The following is a 16,956-nucleotide window of genomic DNA, read 5'->3' on the forward strand; positions in this document are numbered from 1 at the left end:
CATTAGACAGATAGGGAAAATGCTTGAAGTGTGTGCATGTAAACCGCCTTGAGTGTGGTTGTCTAACTACAAAAGGCGGTATACAAGTCTCAGTCCCTTGTTGCAGCATCAGTTATGTATTAAGATCTGTACACAACATCTGTTCCATTAAAAAAAAATGACAGAAGCCCAACAGCAATGACAGCAGGCTGCTTCCCCTGTCACTACCATTAGAGCTCTGCGCATAGGTCAGTCGCTCACTGAGCGATTGAAACAGTGCGTTTGCACGCAAATGATTTGCACCTCCGTGCATCGATCGCTGCCAGAGAGTCGGCCAACAGCGATCGAGTCGCTATCTTTAGTGCATCTAGCCCTATGTATGGCATGCCAACTAATTGAGTAACAAGCCAATTAACTTCAATCATTGGCTGTTAAGTCTCCTAGCGCATAAGAAATGCAGCGGAGCTATGGAAGTCTTTCCAGCCCCTCTGCTTGTGTCTGTGAATATTTTTATGCTGCAGCTGCTTCGGCCATGGAAAGGCGTTGGGCCATTTTTGGACTTTATTTCTCCCTGATCTGACCCAGCCTTTTTTTCCACACGCTGTTTTGTTACATTTTCAGAGAGTTATTTTGTCCCTAGACAGATGGGCGCCTTTGTGTAAATTCTTTCGAACACTCCATTGGGTTGGAAAAAGTGCAAAGGGGTTCCAGTAACTTTGTGTAGCTTTCTTGACCTTGACGGCCAATTGCCTTGTTCAGGACATTACATTTGTTGCTTTTCGGAACTAATGCGTGTGTGGCTCTTTTGTTCCCATAATCACATGATGAGAAAATTCAATGCCTTTGGCTAAGATGCCCTTGAGTTTCTCTGCCCCATTTCCACGTCTGCAAAATTCAAGGTTAGAACACTAGTATTCCCTCTAGTTATGGAGAGGCTGTGCCTCTTTTCGTTACCAATCCTACACTCAGAAAAAGACAGATTTGATGCGAAAAGCCACAAATTCCAGCACTAGGAGAGGCCCCAGTAAAGTTCAAGTGCATTTCTCCACAGGCCCTGAGAGGAGTGGATAGAGCCCAGCGCTGTACGTCACATCTTCTAGATTCTGTGTTTCAATATAAAGGAGTTGGGCGGCAGCATTTACACATGTAAAAAGCTGATTTACACAAGTGGGTAGTGTTTTAAGACAAGCTGTTTTTTCCGTGTGTGTGTCTTCAGCATGCACAGATTTCAAGTACCGTAGCAGTGACAGACGTACACAGTGTTGTACATTAAACATGTAAGAGACAATCCCTGCTCAGTAGAGCTTACAATCTAATCAAAACAGTTAAATGGGGCAAATAGGAGTTAGGGAATTTCTCACAGGACTAATAATACACTATATGCTTCCCATTTTGCAAGGGGAATTCTCCTTCGACACTTACACTGCTTCCGAATCACACATATGTGTGAGCCAACTGCCCATTTGTACCTGAGGTTTGGAAGGGGTCGGTGAAGGTGCAGTTGTGCTTTTTTCTCTGGCCTTATAAACCATCTCGAAAAGCCAGACATATGAGGCGTAAAATGTTGCTCCACCTCATCTACCTTAGTAAAATCTGGCATTTACAAGCATGGTTGCAAGCACTTATATGCGTATCGCCCAAAGCAGTGGCGTACTGAAGGTGGGGGTGGTCCTCCCTGGATGCAGCCATAAAGGGGTGCAAATAGAAGCGGTGGAGCTGCAGCTGTCAACTCCGCAGACCCCTCCCCCCCCGACGTCAACTTCCTGTTTCGGGGCAGGGGACCAGCAGAGCTGACAGTTGCACTCACCATAACTGCTCTCCCATCCCCCTTAGAAACATAGAAGATGACGGCAGATAAGGACCATAGCCCATCAGGTCTGCCCACTCTACTGACCCACCCCTAAGTCTACTATCCTAGGGATCCCACTCCTGGTGACAGTTTCCCTTGGCTTAACCCTCTAAGGGATCCCACATGGGCATCCCATTTGCTCTTAAATTCTTGCACGCTGTTTGCCTCGATCACCTGCACCGGGAGCTCGTTCCAAGGATCAACCACTCTCTCGGTGAAGAAATATTTCCTGGTGTCGCCATGAAATTTCCCGCCCCTGAGTTTGAGTGGATGCCTTCTGCCTGATGCTCTGCCTCAAGTGGCAACCAATGCAGGTATGCCACCAATCTCAGGTGTAGCTCCCCTCTTTTTTGCGTGTGGTTTCCTGTGATGTGGCTCTTCCCCCCTGTACACACCTGCAGATCCCTATGTGTATTTTACAAAGGGCCGCACTTCAGTGAGCCTTTCATAAAATACCAGAGACATTTGCAAACTCCTGCCTTGGCTGTCCCTTTTCTGACCTGGGAGTGGTTGTTTTTGGGGCTCCCTCTGTTGGCTCTGCTGTTGCTTCATCCTCTGCATTCTTTCAGGTACGAACCAACGTGCCTTCTTGGTGTGATCGGGTGCTATGGAAATCCTACCCAGAAACCCACCTCATCTGCAATTCTTATGGTAAGTTACACCTCTTCCTAAGCATGTCGAATCTAGAGTAGGAAGAGTATATTCCCTGTAGACCTCTGAAAACAAGGCGTGTGTGGCGCAGGGGTTGGAGCTACAGCCTCAGCACCCTGGGGTTTTGGGTTCAAACCCCGCGCTGCTCCTTGTGACCCTGGGCAAGTCATTTAATCCCCCCATTGCACCAGGTGCGTTAGATAAATTGTGAGCCCACCGGGACAGACAGGGAAAATGTTTGAGTACCTGATTGTAAAACCGCTTAGATAACCTTGATAGGCGGTATATAAAATCCTTATAAAACTTGAAAAAGGCTTAAATGTGACTACAAACCTTTGAGAGAAAGACAGACTCACTGAATCGGGTTCAGTAAGGGATATATAAGCTGGATTTGGATGAGGAGTCGGTGTGATTCAACCAAAGTCCTGAGAGAGGAGGGACGTGGAATGTCTGAATTGGGGATAAATATGATTCTTCAGGGTTTGAAGGGACACGAGGGATGTGTATGGCTCTGAGAGAGAGGGACTTGGTGAGTCTGGATTGGGGTTGAGTGTGACCCTGCAGAGCCCCAAGGGGAAAGAAGGGGCAGATTTAGTCTGAATGAGGGATGAATGTGATCCTGAGAATAAGGGATGGAAACGCCAAGACCCCCGAAGGTGGAACTGGTTGGTCGGTGCTGAACAAGTGTGCAGCATTTAGGTCATCTCGAAAGAGAGGAGGAGGAGGAAAGCCAGCCGATGAATCAGGACTTGAACAGCCGCTGTCACTCAGCTTCCACTCACCCTATGCTTGCACTCTAGAGCAGTGGTTCCCAACCCTGTCCTAGAGGACCACCAGCCAGTCAGGTTTTTGGGATAACCCTAATGAATATGCATGAGAGAGATTTGCATATAATGGAGGTGACAGGCGTGCAAATCTGCTCCATGAATATTCATTAGGGCTATCCTGAAAACCCGACTGGCTGGTGGTACTCCAGGACAGGGTTCGGAACCACTGCTCTAGAGCTCTGTGGTCTGACTACTCTCACCCTCCCCCCCCCCAATAAAAAACACATTGTGTCACTAACAGTCTTTTTTATTGCAGGGTGCACCGATGACATCATGACCAGCGACCATTCCCCTGTATTTGGATCCTTTGAAGTTGGGGTGACATCTCAGTTTGTCTCTAAGAAAGGTCTGGCGTGTTCTTCAGAAATCATCTCCTCTGCCTCTGCCTCCATGTCTCTCACGTATCCTTTCTCGATGTCTAACATATCCTGTATCCTTTGTAACCTCTCTGTCTCTTTCTAAGCACTCCCATGTTGGTCATAAACCCTCTCTTCTTTCTCTTACTGTTGCTATATCTTAGGTCTCTTGAAGTCCTCAGATCAAGCCTGTATTGAGTTTGAGAACATTGAGGCCATTGTGAAGACCGCCAGCAGGACCAAGTTCTTCATTGAGTTTTACTCCACTTGCTTAGAAGGTGAGGTCTCACTTGAGAAGTCCTTGGAGCTTATAGATGATGTATTCAAAAGATCGGGACTTGGGTGGGGGGCGGTTGAGGTATATGAGAATTAGGACTAGGGAGTAGGGGATACACAAGGGTTGCAGAATGGACAATTTGTATAGGATCTAGACTGGGAAGACAAAAGATATTCAAGAGGTCAGGTCTTGATGAGATGGGGATATTGTAGAGCAGTGGCCTCCAACTCAAACCCTTTGCAGGGCCACATTTTGGATTTGTAGGTACTTGAAGGGCCTCAGAAAAAATAGTTAATGTCTTATTTAAAAAAATGACAATTTTGCATGAGGTAAAACTCTTTATAGTTGATAAATCTTTCCTTTTGGTTAATTCTTAATAATATTATCATTTATAGTTAAAGAGACATATGATCAAGAAACTGTTTTATTTTACTTTTGTGATTATGATAAACTTACCGAGGGCCTCAAAATAGTACCTGAAATAGTTGCCAGAGAATGTGGTGAAATCAGTTAGCTTAACGGGGTTTTAAAAAAGGTTTGGATAATTTCCTAAAAGAGAAGCCCATAGGCCATCATTTAGATGAGAATGCACCGCTGGGACCCTTAATCCATGACCAATAGGAAGAAAGTACCCTAATCCAGTGCCTCCAGTTACTTGTGTAATATATCTCTCTATACCTCCAATGCACTCTGAATGTACCCTTCCAACATATGGTCTCTAATGCCTACCATTAGTCTAACATCTCCAGTCAAATTGAAAAAGCACCTCTGTAACCCTTAATCGAATTCTCCAGTATGCTGTGAATGTACCCAACATATCATGAATGTTTAAACTGTAACCCGTTCTGGGCTCCTGGGGAGAAAAGGCTAGAAAATTAACTAACTAAATTATTGAGATGGTTTTGGGGAAAATCCACTGCTTATTTCTAGGATAAGCAGCATAAAATCTGTTTTACTACTTAGGATCTAGCTAGGTACTTGGGACCTGGGTTGGCCACTGTTGGAAACAGGATACTGGGTTTCATGGACCTTTTGGTCTCTTCCAGTATGGCAGCTCTTATGTTCTTATGTGAGCCAAGTATAGGACAGTGAAGCCATTGTGACATCACTGCTGAGGTTGGCTCTTAGGCATTGGTGGAATGAGGCATTATGACATCACAATCTCAGCTCTGGAATGTTGCTCTTTGGGTTTCTGCCAGGTACTTGGGACCTGGGTTGGCCACTGTTGGAAACAGGAGACTGGGCTTGATGGACCTTCGGTCTGACCCAGTATGGCAGCTCTTATGTTCTTATGTGAGCCAAGTATAGGACAGTGAAGCCATTGTGACATCACTGCTGAGGTTGGCTCTTAGGCATTGGTGGAATGAGGCATTATGACATCACTATCTCAGCTCTGGAATGTTGCTACTCTTTGGGTTTCTGCCAGGTACTTGGGACCTGGGTTGGCCACTGTTGGAAACAGGGTACTAGACTTGATGGACCTTCGGACTGTCCCAGGATGGCAATTCTTATGTTCATATGTTATCTAATATAATAAAATGCTAGGCCGCGCATGCGCAGTTCCTAAGTGTGTGCCGCTTTTCCGTGAGATGTAGCGACACATAGGAAGTGCGCATGCGCGGCTTCTGGTCCGTACTGCTGCTGCGTGTTCGCGCATCATAAAAGCTTCCCTGATCTCCACCTACCGGCCGAAGCGCAAGCGAGCTGCGGAAGTGGTGGTGGTGGTGGTGGCCGGCCTCAGGTATCAGTTTGACGTTAGGATGGTGGGGTGGGGAGGCCTGCGCCCAGCAACTTTCCGCTGCCCGGGATCCGAGTCATTTGCCGCTGCCCCCCCCTTCCGTTCCCGCGGGCACGACTGGCGATTTAAGCAGCGTATGCATCAGTCTTCACACGCTGCTTCGGGCCTTCTACTGCCCTGATTTGCTCCGGACGTGCCTGAGTAAATCAGGGCAGTAGAAGGACCCGAAGCAGCGTGTGAACACTGATGCACACGCTGCTTAAATCGCCAGTCGGGCCCGCGGGAACGGAAGGGGGGGGCGGCGGCAAATGACTCAGACCCACGTTTGTAGTCGCCACTGTGGGAAGGGAAAGAGAGTAGAGGAAATGCTAATGCTGCTGTACAGGGAACTGGTGTGGGGGAGGGAAATGGAAGGGGGAGGGAATGCTGCTTTGCACAGACAGAGGGAGGAAGGGAGACAGAAAGACAAGAAGAAAGACACAGGGGCAGGTGCACAGGGAACTGGTGTGGGGGAGGGAATGCTGCTTTTGACAGACAGACAGAGGGAGGAAGGGAGACAGAAAGAAAAGAAGAAAGACACAGGGCTAGGGACATATACAGAAAGACAAACAGACAAAGGGGGCCAGGGACAGAGACAGACAGAAAGAAAGACAGCGGGAGTCGGGTCAGGAGGGGTGCGGGATGGTAGTGGACAGCCAAGGAAAAAGAAAGACAGAAATACAGAAAGCGGCTAAGGAGAGAGAGAGAAAGAAATAAAGACAGACACACACACATATATTCTAGCACCCGTTATTGTAACGGGCTATAAGACTAGTGTTGAATAATGAGTAAATATTGTATAACTCTTTTTGGCTCTTTTTCTTTGGGATCCTCTTAGAATCACAGCATTACTCTCCCCATATGACATGTTACCTACCCCTGTGTGCAAGTCCCTCGTGTGCTCCCCTTGTTGCTAGGTCCCATTCAGTACCATAGGGTGGCACTTGAGGTCCGCTGTTCACCCTCAGGATGGACAAGTATGCATTATTACTGTCTGTTTTTCCCTCGGCAGAGTTTAAGAAGAGCTGTGAAAATGACACGCAGAGCAGTGACAACGTCAACTTCCTGAAGGTTCAGTGGTCGTCACGGCAGCTGCCAACGGTACGGTTTGGAAATGCCCTGCCGCAGGCATTTCTTGTCTCATGAAATATAGGACGTTAGCTCACGAACCAAAATGAAATGATGCTCAAGAGATTCATTGATAGAACCCTAGCATTCCAAGCGGGCAAATGGAACAATTGCCTTACCGCCCTCATCTCCAACTCCCCGCCCTACCACCTGTTCAGGAAGTCACTAAAAACCTACCTCTTCGACAAATTCCGCTAACGCTGCCTTCCCTCCTTCCCTGCACCCTCCTGACCTCGACATGCCTCCATTCCCTCTGACTACGCCCCCCTCCCAAGCCACTATGGCCTCTCTCTCTCAATCTCTGTTTTATCTAATTGCCCTGCCTTTTCATTGCCTCCATTTACCACCGCTATAACATGTAACATCGCTATATACGTACTGTCTCTTCTTTAGTATATGCCTTTTTATTACTGCTATTTATGTAACATCTTTGTAAATGTAATAACACTGTAATATGTATCATCGCTGTATACGTACAGTCTCTTCTATTGTTAACCGCATTGAACTTCCATGGTATTGCGGGATACAAGAATAAAGTTATTATTATTATTATTATTATTATCTCCTGGTCCCCACCCTACTGTGGGCCAAGGTGAGAAGGGGAAGGAGATGGGAATCCGAGGGACAAGGAAGGCCAAAGCTTCTTTCTTCGCTGGCGTGAGCTGGATGGTAGGATCACCTAAGGCAATGCATCCTGGTCCAGAACTGGTCACCAGCTGGTCGATATTCAAAAAAGATTCAACTTGTCAGAAATGGCCGCTGAACAGTTAAATCTCTGGTTTGGGGCTATCCAGTCATTTTCTGCAGTGCTTAACTGAGATTAGTGGTTAGTGCTTAAATGTAAACCAGCTATTTTGGGGGGTATTGCATGTGACAGATTAAATGCTGATATTAAAACACTTAACCACATAAACGGGGCTGCGCAAAACACAGTTCTATCTGTAAGTGATAATCCATATGGCCACTTAAGTTCTGAATATTGACTTAATTGGTTCTGCTGGCTTTGCATAAACTGGATAATTGGAGCCAAAAGTCAGATCTGATCTGATATTGTATATCTGGGAATAACACCAGTGGTGGTCGGCTAAACACTCACCACTACTGACTGACCCTAAATTTAAAGGAAACTAGGATTTAATGTAACTGATTGATTAATCCTTGCACTGAATGTGGCTTTTTGGTGCCTCACGGTTTTTGCTACTTGTGACCTCAAGATGCTGGGCTTAGAAGACCTTTGTCTGATCTAGTATGGTATTTCTTGTGTCCATATATTCCTGCTTTGTTTTTTTGCATCTGTACAGCGTACCGGCACCTTTTTTGACTTGCTCATCCCCCTCCCACAGCCGCTGTCCAGCATCTCCCATCCTTAACCCCCTTCCCTCATTCTAACCTTCATTTTGGCATTTCAGAAGGTGGCAGCGATTCTCAAATGCTGCCCTGCCCCAGCCCAGTGTCTTCTCTCTGCTATGGCCCGCCTCTCCGATGCCCTTTCTGTTTCCTCAGAGGCAGGCCGCAGTAGAGAGAAGAGGCCGGGCTGGCGGCAGGGCAGTGTTTGGGAATTGGTGCCAACACCAAAACCAAGGTTAAACTCTGAGATGGGAGTTGAGAATGGAAAGGGGGCCATGGTCGGAGTTGGGGAGGGGGGAGATGTTGGATGGTAGGGGTGGGGGGTCTAAAAGGGAGGGAGCGATGTCAGTGGAAATGGGGTAATGGAATACGGGGAGGGGGAGATGGCAAATTAGTGGGGAGGGCAGAGGGTGATGTAAACTTGGGCGGGAAGGAAGGAGGGAGAGGGTATGGTTACTATAGGGGCAGAGTCAGCGATAATGACCCCGCCCCTAAGGCTGCCTGGTTCAGGTATCGATGCCTCTCTTTTCTACAAAACAAGCCCTGTTTACACCTATGTGTATTTTTACACTTCATTTCTTCTTTCTAGCTTGGTTGTCACTGTGATGGTCATCGGTAGCATGGGATGTTGCTATTCCTTGGGATTCTAGAATCTTCTTAACTCTTTGGGATTCCGCATGGAATCTTGATACTCTTTAGGGGTTCTAGAATCTTTTGTTACTCTTTGGAATTCTGGAATGTTGCTACTCCTTGGGTTTTGGCCAGGTGCTAGTGACCTGGATTGGCCACCGTGAGAACGGGCTATTGGTCTTGATGGACCATTGGTCTGACCCAGTAAGGCTAGTCCTACGTTCTTATTGAGTACCATGTTTCTGATTTCTCATTTATCTAGGGCAGTAATTCCCTAATCGGTCTTGGCGTAACCCTTTGCCAGGCAGGTTTTCAGGATATCCACAATTACAATTGCATGCAAATCAGTATCATTCATATTCATTGTGGATATCCTGAAAACCTGACCAGCAAGGAGGGTGCGCTAGGACTGATTTGGGAAACACTGACCTGGGGCCCATTTCTGTAATTTCTGTTTCAGCTGAAGCCGATTCTTTCAGAGATTGAGTACCTGCAGGACCAACACTTGCTACTAACCGTGAAATCCCTGGATGGCTACGAGTCATATGGTGAGAAACAGGAGAAAAGGCCCCATTGAATAGGCAAAATCTATCTCAGTATACTGAGCCCTGGGGGAAGGAAAGGAACAGGCGTGGGAGACGATGGAAAGAGGGAAAAAAATGGAGCAGATGGAAAGAGGGGACAAGGAGAAAACCAGAGAACAGGAGGACGGGGATAGAAAAATGTGGGTTAGAGAGAGGGGAGATAAGGACATAAAGAGGAGGTGGGGTAGGAAGGGGGGGGACAAAGAGAGAAGGTAAGAACTGCAATGGGCACAAACAGCTGAGGAATTTAGATAGAAGGAAAGAGGTAAAGGTGACAGTGTCAGAGCAGTGAGAACTTAGAAGGAAGGAATTAGATCTAGACAGCTCCTGGGAAAACTTCAGGCCATCCAGTCATCTCATTGTCCACCCTACAACCATCTAGAGATATTGTAGTGTGTGATTTAGCAGTAGAGAAAGAGACCAGGTGGATGAGTTGGACTTGGGTTCTAATCTGCTGTCAAGGTCTTCTTCTTCTTTTAAATTAACTTTGAGAAGAATTGCCATCAAGCTATGCCTCACACTGTGTATTTGCATGTGCTGTCAGGCGAGTGCGTCATAGCACTGAAGTCTATGATTGGGAGCACTGCCCAGCAGTTTCTGACCTACCTCTCGCACCGCGGTGAGGAAACTGGCAACATTCGTGGCTCCATGAAGGTCCAGGTCCCGTCTGAACGTGTGGGAACTAGGGAACGCCTCTATGGTAAGGTGGATCTGTTTGAAAATCACCGTATACAAATGTTGTGTAGGGAAAATCTAAAACCTTTGGTATCATCCCACACTCTTGCCTTGAAATGTACAAAACAAGCCTTGGGGATTGTTGATGCTCATGCAAATGCAGCAAACCATACTTCATCTTGAATATAAGGCTGGCTAGTTAAAAGAGAGGGAAGCCTCTCATGTTCTTCGTGAAGCTGGACAAGTGACTTGACTCTCTGTTGCCTCAGATACAAATTTAGATGGACATGATCGAAACATTCAAGGTACTGAAGGGAATAGACTTAGTAGATAAGGACAGGTTGAGCGAACGAGAGGGCACTCTGTAAAGTTCAAAGGGGATCGATTCCGTACAAACGTAAGGAGGTTCTTCTTCACCCAGAGAGTGGTGGAAAACTGGAACGCTCTTCCGGAGGCTGTTATAGGGGAAAACACCCTCCAGGGATTCAAATAGGAGGAAACACCCTCCAGGGATTCAAATAGGGGAAAACACCCTCCAGGGATTCAAATAGGGGAAAACACCCTCCATGGATTCAAATAGGGGAAAACACCCTCCAGGGATTCAAATAGGGGAAAACACCCTCCAGGGATTCAAATAGGGGAAAACACCCTCCAGGGATTCAAATAGGGGAAAACACCCTCCAGGGATTCAAATAGGGGAAAACACCCTCCAGGGATTCAAGACAAAGTTAGACAAGTTCCAGCTGAACAAGAACGTGCGCTGGTAGGGCTGGTCTCAGTTGGGGCACTGGTCTTTGACCTAGGGGCCGCCGCGTGAGTGGACTGCTGGGTGCGATGGACCACTGGTCTGACCCAGCAGCGGCAATTCTTATGTCCTCTTTGGATATGGAAATACCTAGTATACCTGAATATAACATGCCTTGAGCTACTGCTGAAAAGGCATGAACTAAATCCCAATGCCAAGATCTGGGATGGGGTATTTTAGGGAGATTCCCTGTCACTGCTTTCATTTTGTCTGGCACTGAATCCACTGAGTACCCTTATTAACCCCTTCAGCAGTGGATTTGTGGTTAATCCTAGAGATGCAAGTGATTCGCAGATCGCCTACTATTTGTAGATGAGTTGAGCGATAAAGTGCTTCGTAGAGGACACACAGATGACCTTTGAGCTGGACAAATGTGCTGAGGCAACTCTATAGGAAAACAAAGCAGAACTGAAACTATTTTTCTGACTAGGTATCAATGTGAGTCTGCCGGGACAGACGGAAAAATACTTAATTGTGCTTGGTTATTTAATGTTTTGTAAGCCGCTTCTTCAGTAGGGCAATCTTGGCACATAGATCGTTAAGGACCTGCCAAAATCGCAGTATATTACTCCATCCCTCTCCAAAACTTGCTGGTCCTGCACAATGCAAATAGGAACAATTTAAGCATATTTTATTTGAGCGTAAACTTATAAGTAAGTTCAAACTACAATTTGTGATATCTTCCATTTTGCTTTTAAGTTCTGAATTTTAAAATTTCTCTTTTCAATCCAAATTTTCGATTGATTACTGGAATTAAAATTATATTAGCCTCACAGAAGTACAGCCAAACCTTGATTTGCGAGCATAATTCGTTCCGGAAGCATGCTTGTAATGCAAAGCCCTCGTATATCAAAGCGAATTTTCCCCATAAGAAATAATGGAAAATCAGACGATTCGTTCCACAACCCAAAAACTTTAATACAAAATAGTGTATGCTGTGAGCGCTTGAGTTATGGGTAATTTGGGCGTGACGCGTTTACTACGTTCAGCCGTGCTCAGCGTAAGGCGCGCACTTGAACTGTGGGTTCGGATGACGTGACGCACGTATATGTTCTCGTATTGCAAGACAACGCTCGTTTATCGAGTTAAAATTTAAGAAAATGCTTTGCTCGTCTCGCAAAACACTCGCAAACCCCGTTACTCGCTGTCCAAGGTTTGACTGTATTTGAATTTCGTAGATTACGCTAAATGGTGGACTGCGGAATGTCTTACGTATAAATCTGAGTCATTTCTAGTTGAAAGAAATAAACTCTCAAAATGGTCTTCTCTTATATGGCTCTGAATACAGTGGTACCTTGGATTCCGAGCATAATCCGTTCCAGGAGCATGCTCGTAATCCAAAATGCTCGTTTATCAAAGCGAGTTTCCCCACAGGAAATAATGGAAACTCGCTTTGATGCGTTCCCCCCCCCCCCCCCGAGAACCGGCATTGCTCCCCTCAAAGGCCTCCCCCCCCGCGATCCAGCAACCCCCCTGCCTCGAACCGGCACACCCCCCCGCCACGATCCGACCCCCCCCGACACGATTGGGCACCCCCCGCCACGATCCGACATCCCCCCCTAAACAATTGGGCACCCCCCCCGCCGCTTCTTGCCCTCATCTGGGCATTCTTGAAAATCGGCTTCCTCCTCTGCTGGGCCTTGAGCATCTGAGCATGCTCAAGGCCTGCGAGTTCACGTTCTGAATGTGAACTCACAGGCCTTGAGCATGCTCAAATGCTCAAGGCCCAGCAGAGGAGAAGGCCTTGATTTTCAAGAGTGCCCAGATGAGGGTAAGAAGCGGCGGGGGGGTGCCCAATTGTGTCGGGGGGGGTTGGATCGTGGCAGGGGGGGTGCCCAATCGTGGCGGGGGGGTCAGATCGTGGCGGGGGGGTGCCGGTTCGAGGCAGGGGGGGTGCCGGATCGCAGGGGGGGGGTGCCGGATTGCGGGGGGGGGGGGGGTGCTCGTAAATCGAGCCATGCTTGGTTTCCGAGGCACCGATTTTGCAAATGTTGTGCTCGTCTTGCAAAACACTCGCAAACCGGTGCACTCGTAAACCGAGGTACCACTGTACTTCATCTTGCCAAATGTTTACTTTTCTGTTCTTTCTTTTGTATCATTTGGGTTATACCAGGTTCTGAAGGTGATACCATGCACTGATTTGTTCATTTCTTTTTCCTTATGATGTGCAGTTTTTGCTTGGGGGGGGGGGTTTCCATGAGAATTTATTAAAAGTTTTATCAAAATACAAAGAAGAATAACAAACAATCAGTATCAACAAATGAGTAAGAACAAATATTCAAGCATAACAGAAAATTTAAAAGGCAAAAATATTTTTGCTGGGTTTTAATTGAATATAGAGAATGACATGGGGACAAATTTTTCCCCTTCCCCGCAGGAACTCATTTTCCCGTCCTGTCCCAGCGAGTTCTTTTCCTGTCCCTGCCCCGTTCCTGCAAGCTCCATCCTCATCCGCACAAGCCTCAAACACTTTAGCATCATAAGTAGCAACATTCTAGACTGAGATTGTGATGTCATAATGCCTCATTCCCCCAATGCCTAAGCTCCGTCCTCATCTGCACAAGCCTCAAACCCTTTAAAATCCCAAGTGGCAACATTCTAGAGCTGAGATTGTGATGTCATAATGCCTCATTCCCCCAATGCCTAAGCTCCGTCCTCATCTGCCCAAGCCTCAAACACTTTAAAATCATGTTTTTGAGACTTGTGCGGTTAAAGCAGAGTTTACAGGAATGGGTCAGGGACAGTGACAAAACTCTCGGGGACGGAGTAATTGAGTTCCTGCGGGGACGGGAACAAATTTGTCCCCGTGTCATTCTCTAATTGAATGTTCTATGTACTTTTATAAAGTATCAATAAAAATGCCTTGGCTTAAAAAAAATGTTGGATTTGTTTCTTGATTTGTGTGATTTTATTTTTTTTTCTTTCTTCTCCAGAATGGATCAGAGTTGACAAAGATGAAACGGGAGTAGCTAAGGGAAAGCCAGCGTCTGTGTCCAGGGGGAGTCATGAGTATGTCAGGTAAGGGGGGGGCAGGGCACGATGAATACATAGACCAGAGTAGGACAAAGCGAATCTTATTTATTAGGGCATTTTAATTGTGCTTAATTTCACAATTACAATTCTTAATCCCAAGTTAGCCGGTCCTGGTGGCTCAGTATCTTTGCACGTGCCTGGATTCTGAACAGTGTCTGCTACGCATTTGGGTTTCTTCCACCAACCCCGAGAGCCTTTCTGCAACTGCCTCTTGTCTCCTCTGATGTAACTTCCTGTTTCCATAGCTGCAGGAAGTGCTCTTGGGGCTGGCGGAAGAAGCCCTACTTGCGTTGCAGATGCTGTCCGCAACCCAGGTAAGTAGAGCGAAGCTGGCCCAAGATGATTGTGATTAAAATTTTTAATCATTCAAAAAATGAATTAATCATGTTAGTTAAGTTGATTAGTCCACAGTCCTGTTATTTATATAGGGCTGCAGAGCTGGTTATCATCAAATTACAGGGGAAACTGATTAAAGGCCGACTAAATTTCGGTTCAGCACTCAACCTGATCTGAAACTGGACCCCCCTCCCCCTCCTGCAATCATTCTTGGCGCCGCTTGCCTGCCCTCTCCTAGTGGTCTGGTGGCTCTTCAGAGCAAGAGTGATCAGCAGTTCTGCAACCAAAATGGCTGCCAGGACTTCCCGTGGCAGCCTCGCAACACTGCGTTGGGAGGTCTTGGCATAATATATTGCTTCCACAGGTGATAAAGAACCAGTCTTACAATGTATTTAACTATACATATGTCAATGCTCAGGTATCCAGGGATTTTCAGACAGCCACCCGAGTTGCAAAATCCTCATTACTCCCAGCCTAGCATTTGTGACGTTTTAACAACTTTTTTTTTTTTCTTTTTACTTATTTCTTCCATGTAGTATTCAATAAATAAATAATTTATATTGTACTTTATGTATATAAAGCCAGCTTAGCTTTTATATATATGATTTCTGTCCCCTTAGCCTTAGGAGGTCTTGGCAGCCATTTTGAGACTGGAACCAGTATAAGAAAGAGCATTGAATCGTTGGACACCGTCCAATGTTCGGCCTGGAGCCCACTTAGCTCCAACTCTGATAAACTTCTGCTAAAACCCCAACACTTCCTTCCTCGTTGCTTGTAATTCCGACAAAATGTTGTAAATCCGTGTTCAGATCGGATCCTAATTTAATTGATGTGAACCGCCTAGAACTCTTTGGGTATGGCGGTATACAAGAACATAATAATAATAATAATAATATAAAGTTAGGACAGACTTTTTGCTGTCCTAACTATAAGAAAGTACTTAACCAGTTAGTTGGTTTTACCCAAGCTCTGCCCTGGCACTAACTGGACAGTGCCATGAGGCAAATTCAACAGTACTAATAGGATAAATGGTAATGAATATTGGAAGATGCCCATCTCAGTGGGTTTAGCCAGGCAGGAGCCAGTCTATATAGACCTGGGAGGGAGGGAGAGAGAGAGTGTCTCTGCCCCTGTGTATGTTGACCTGGGAGGGGGGAGAATGTGTGTATCTAGTGTCTATGCACCTGGGGAGCGAGCGTGTTTACCCGATGTGTATCAAGCTCTTATTTTTACAGACTATGCGCAGGCTGTCAAAGTCTTGAGGTCCGCAGCGTATACGCAGTGCTAGTGACTGCTGTGGGAATTTGGATTGTGTGCATTTTTCTGTGTGGAGAGTTGTGGGCAAACGCAGGAGCTGCCGCATCCTCTCTGGTTCACTTTAGCCCTCCAACCTTGTGCATCTGTCTGTCCTCACACCCCCCCCTTTTAAACAGACTCCGCTTCTCCGTTAGATCGCTAAGTCGGAAGGCTGTTTCCACAGAAAGCTCAGCCCCTCCACTCGCGAAGCTGTTTGATGAGCCAGAGAAGCCGAGCGGTCAAGCCATCAACCGCCCCGCTGCGCCTCTCCCCAGCATGGCGAAGGAGGACAACACCCTGAACCGGTCAGTCTGTGAAGCCAGTAGCAGAGTGGGTTATAGTTGGACATCCCAGTATCATTCTGAAACGCCAACAAGAAGTTATCCAAACCTGTTTTTGCAGAATCCACAGCAGGCTTTCAATCCTTTTGTATATGGACCTAGGAGGGAGGGGGCGGGGGAGAGACCCTTCTGGTCAGTTCTTAATGGATTCTGTCGAAGCGCGACATGAGAAGAACTTGCTAATCTCATGCTGGGAGCCTCGACCCCGATGAAAAGAATTTGAGACATGGCATGGAGGCACTCCCTTGACTTAATATAAGATAAGTCATTGTTGTTAATTTCTTTAAAAAATATTTATCTATAGTGTGTGCACAAATAAGTTAAATGAAAAAATGGATCCGGTGAAGAAAGTGGCTTCTTTAGCAGTCTCCAGACCAGTAGAGGTTAATCTTTACGAATGGGTATATATCCAATCATGACCAGCAGGTGGAGACTGAAAACAAAACTGTGGGACAGTATATAATATACTCCCTTCTCTATTTACATCAGTCTTCTTTCAGTCTCCAGCAGGTGTTGAGTGATCTGTACCCATCTCCCTTGGTAGGGCTGTTGGAATTTGTTTAGGGGGTTTCTAGTCCCTGTTTTTGGCCGGACGAAGCTTGGGCGGGCCCTGTTTGGGGGTCCGTCTGACCTCGGGGGTGTCAAACCCGGCGGGTCTCGAGCGGGGTCCCTTCCTCCACCTCCCCACATTTTTTTAGAGGAGCCTCAGCAGTAAGCCTAGCCCCCTAAATCAAGCAAGGCATATTGCTTCGAGAGCCTGTGGAGGCTGTTCTGTAAAAAAAAAAAAAAAATTCCTGAGGTAGTGTCGGTCTGCAGGGTTGCTTCCCTGTCAGTTTAATGTTTTTTACTGTATTTTTTCATCTAACCGGAACTTTGTTTCTAGCTAGGTTGCGTATGGAGCACTTGTGCCCTTCTCCGGGGGAGTGGGACATAATTTGGTCCAGCCGCACTCGCGGCCGGCCTGAACTCGGCGGTTTGGGCCGGTGAGGTGGTGGAGCTCCGTCGGCAGCGGCTTCAGGCGCCCAGACAAAGACACACAAAAGGATTGAGAGCCTGCTGAGGATT

General features: G+C 46.7%; 1 protein-coding gene across 2 annotated transcripts in view; it reads left to right on the forward strand.

Annotated features, from left to right (window-relative positions):
- The window catches only part of INPPL1 (inositol polyphosphate phosphatase like 1), a 172,986-nt gene that overhangs the window by 150,064 nt on the left and 5,966 nt on the right, over nt 1–16,956 (forward strand). Inside the window, exons 18-25 of one of the 2 annotated variants that reach the window (XM_033949508.1) lie at nt 2,398–2,479; nt 3,563–3,652; nt 3,827–3,940; nt 6,729–6,817; nt 9,282–9,369; nt 9,950–10,105; nt 13,819–13,903; nt 15,688–15,855. In XM_033949508.1, the coding sequence (XP_033805399.1) occupies nt 2,398–2,479; nt 3,563–3,652; nt 3,827–3,940; nt 6,729–6,817; nt 9,282–9,369; nt 9,950–10,105; nt 13,819–13,903; nt 15,688–15,855 (872 nt within the window). The remainder of the gene's footprint in view (nt 1–2,397; nt 2,480–3,562; nt 3,653–3,826; nt 3,941–6,728; nt 6,818–9,281; nt 9,370–9,949; nt 10,106–13,818; nt 13,904–15,687; nt 15,856–16,956) is intronic. The other variant, XM_033949509.1, reaches the window with a different exon arrangement.

This window comes from Geotrypetes seraphini, chromosome 6, assembly GCF_902459505.1.
Source record: "Geotrypetes seraphini chromosome 6, aGeoSer1.1, whole genome shotgun sequence".
NCBI lineage: Eukaryota > Metazoa > Chordata > Amphibia > Gymnophiona > Dermophiidae > Geotrypetes > Geotrypetes seraphini.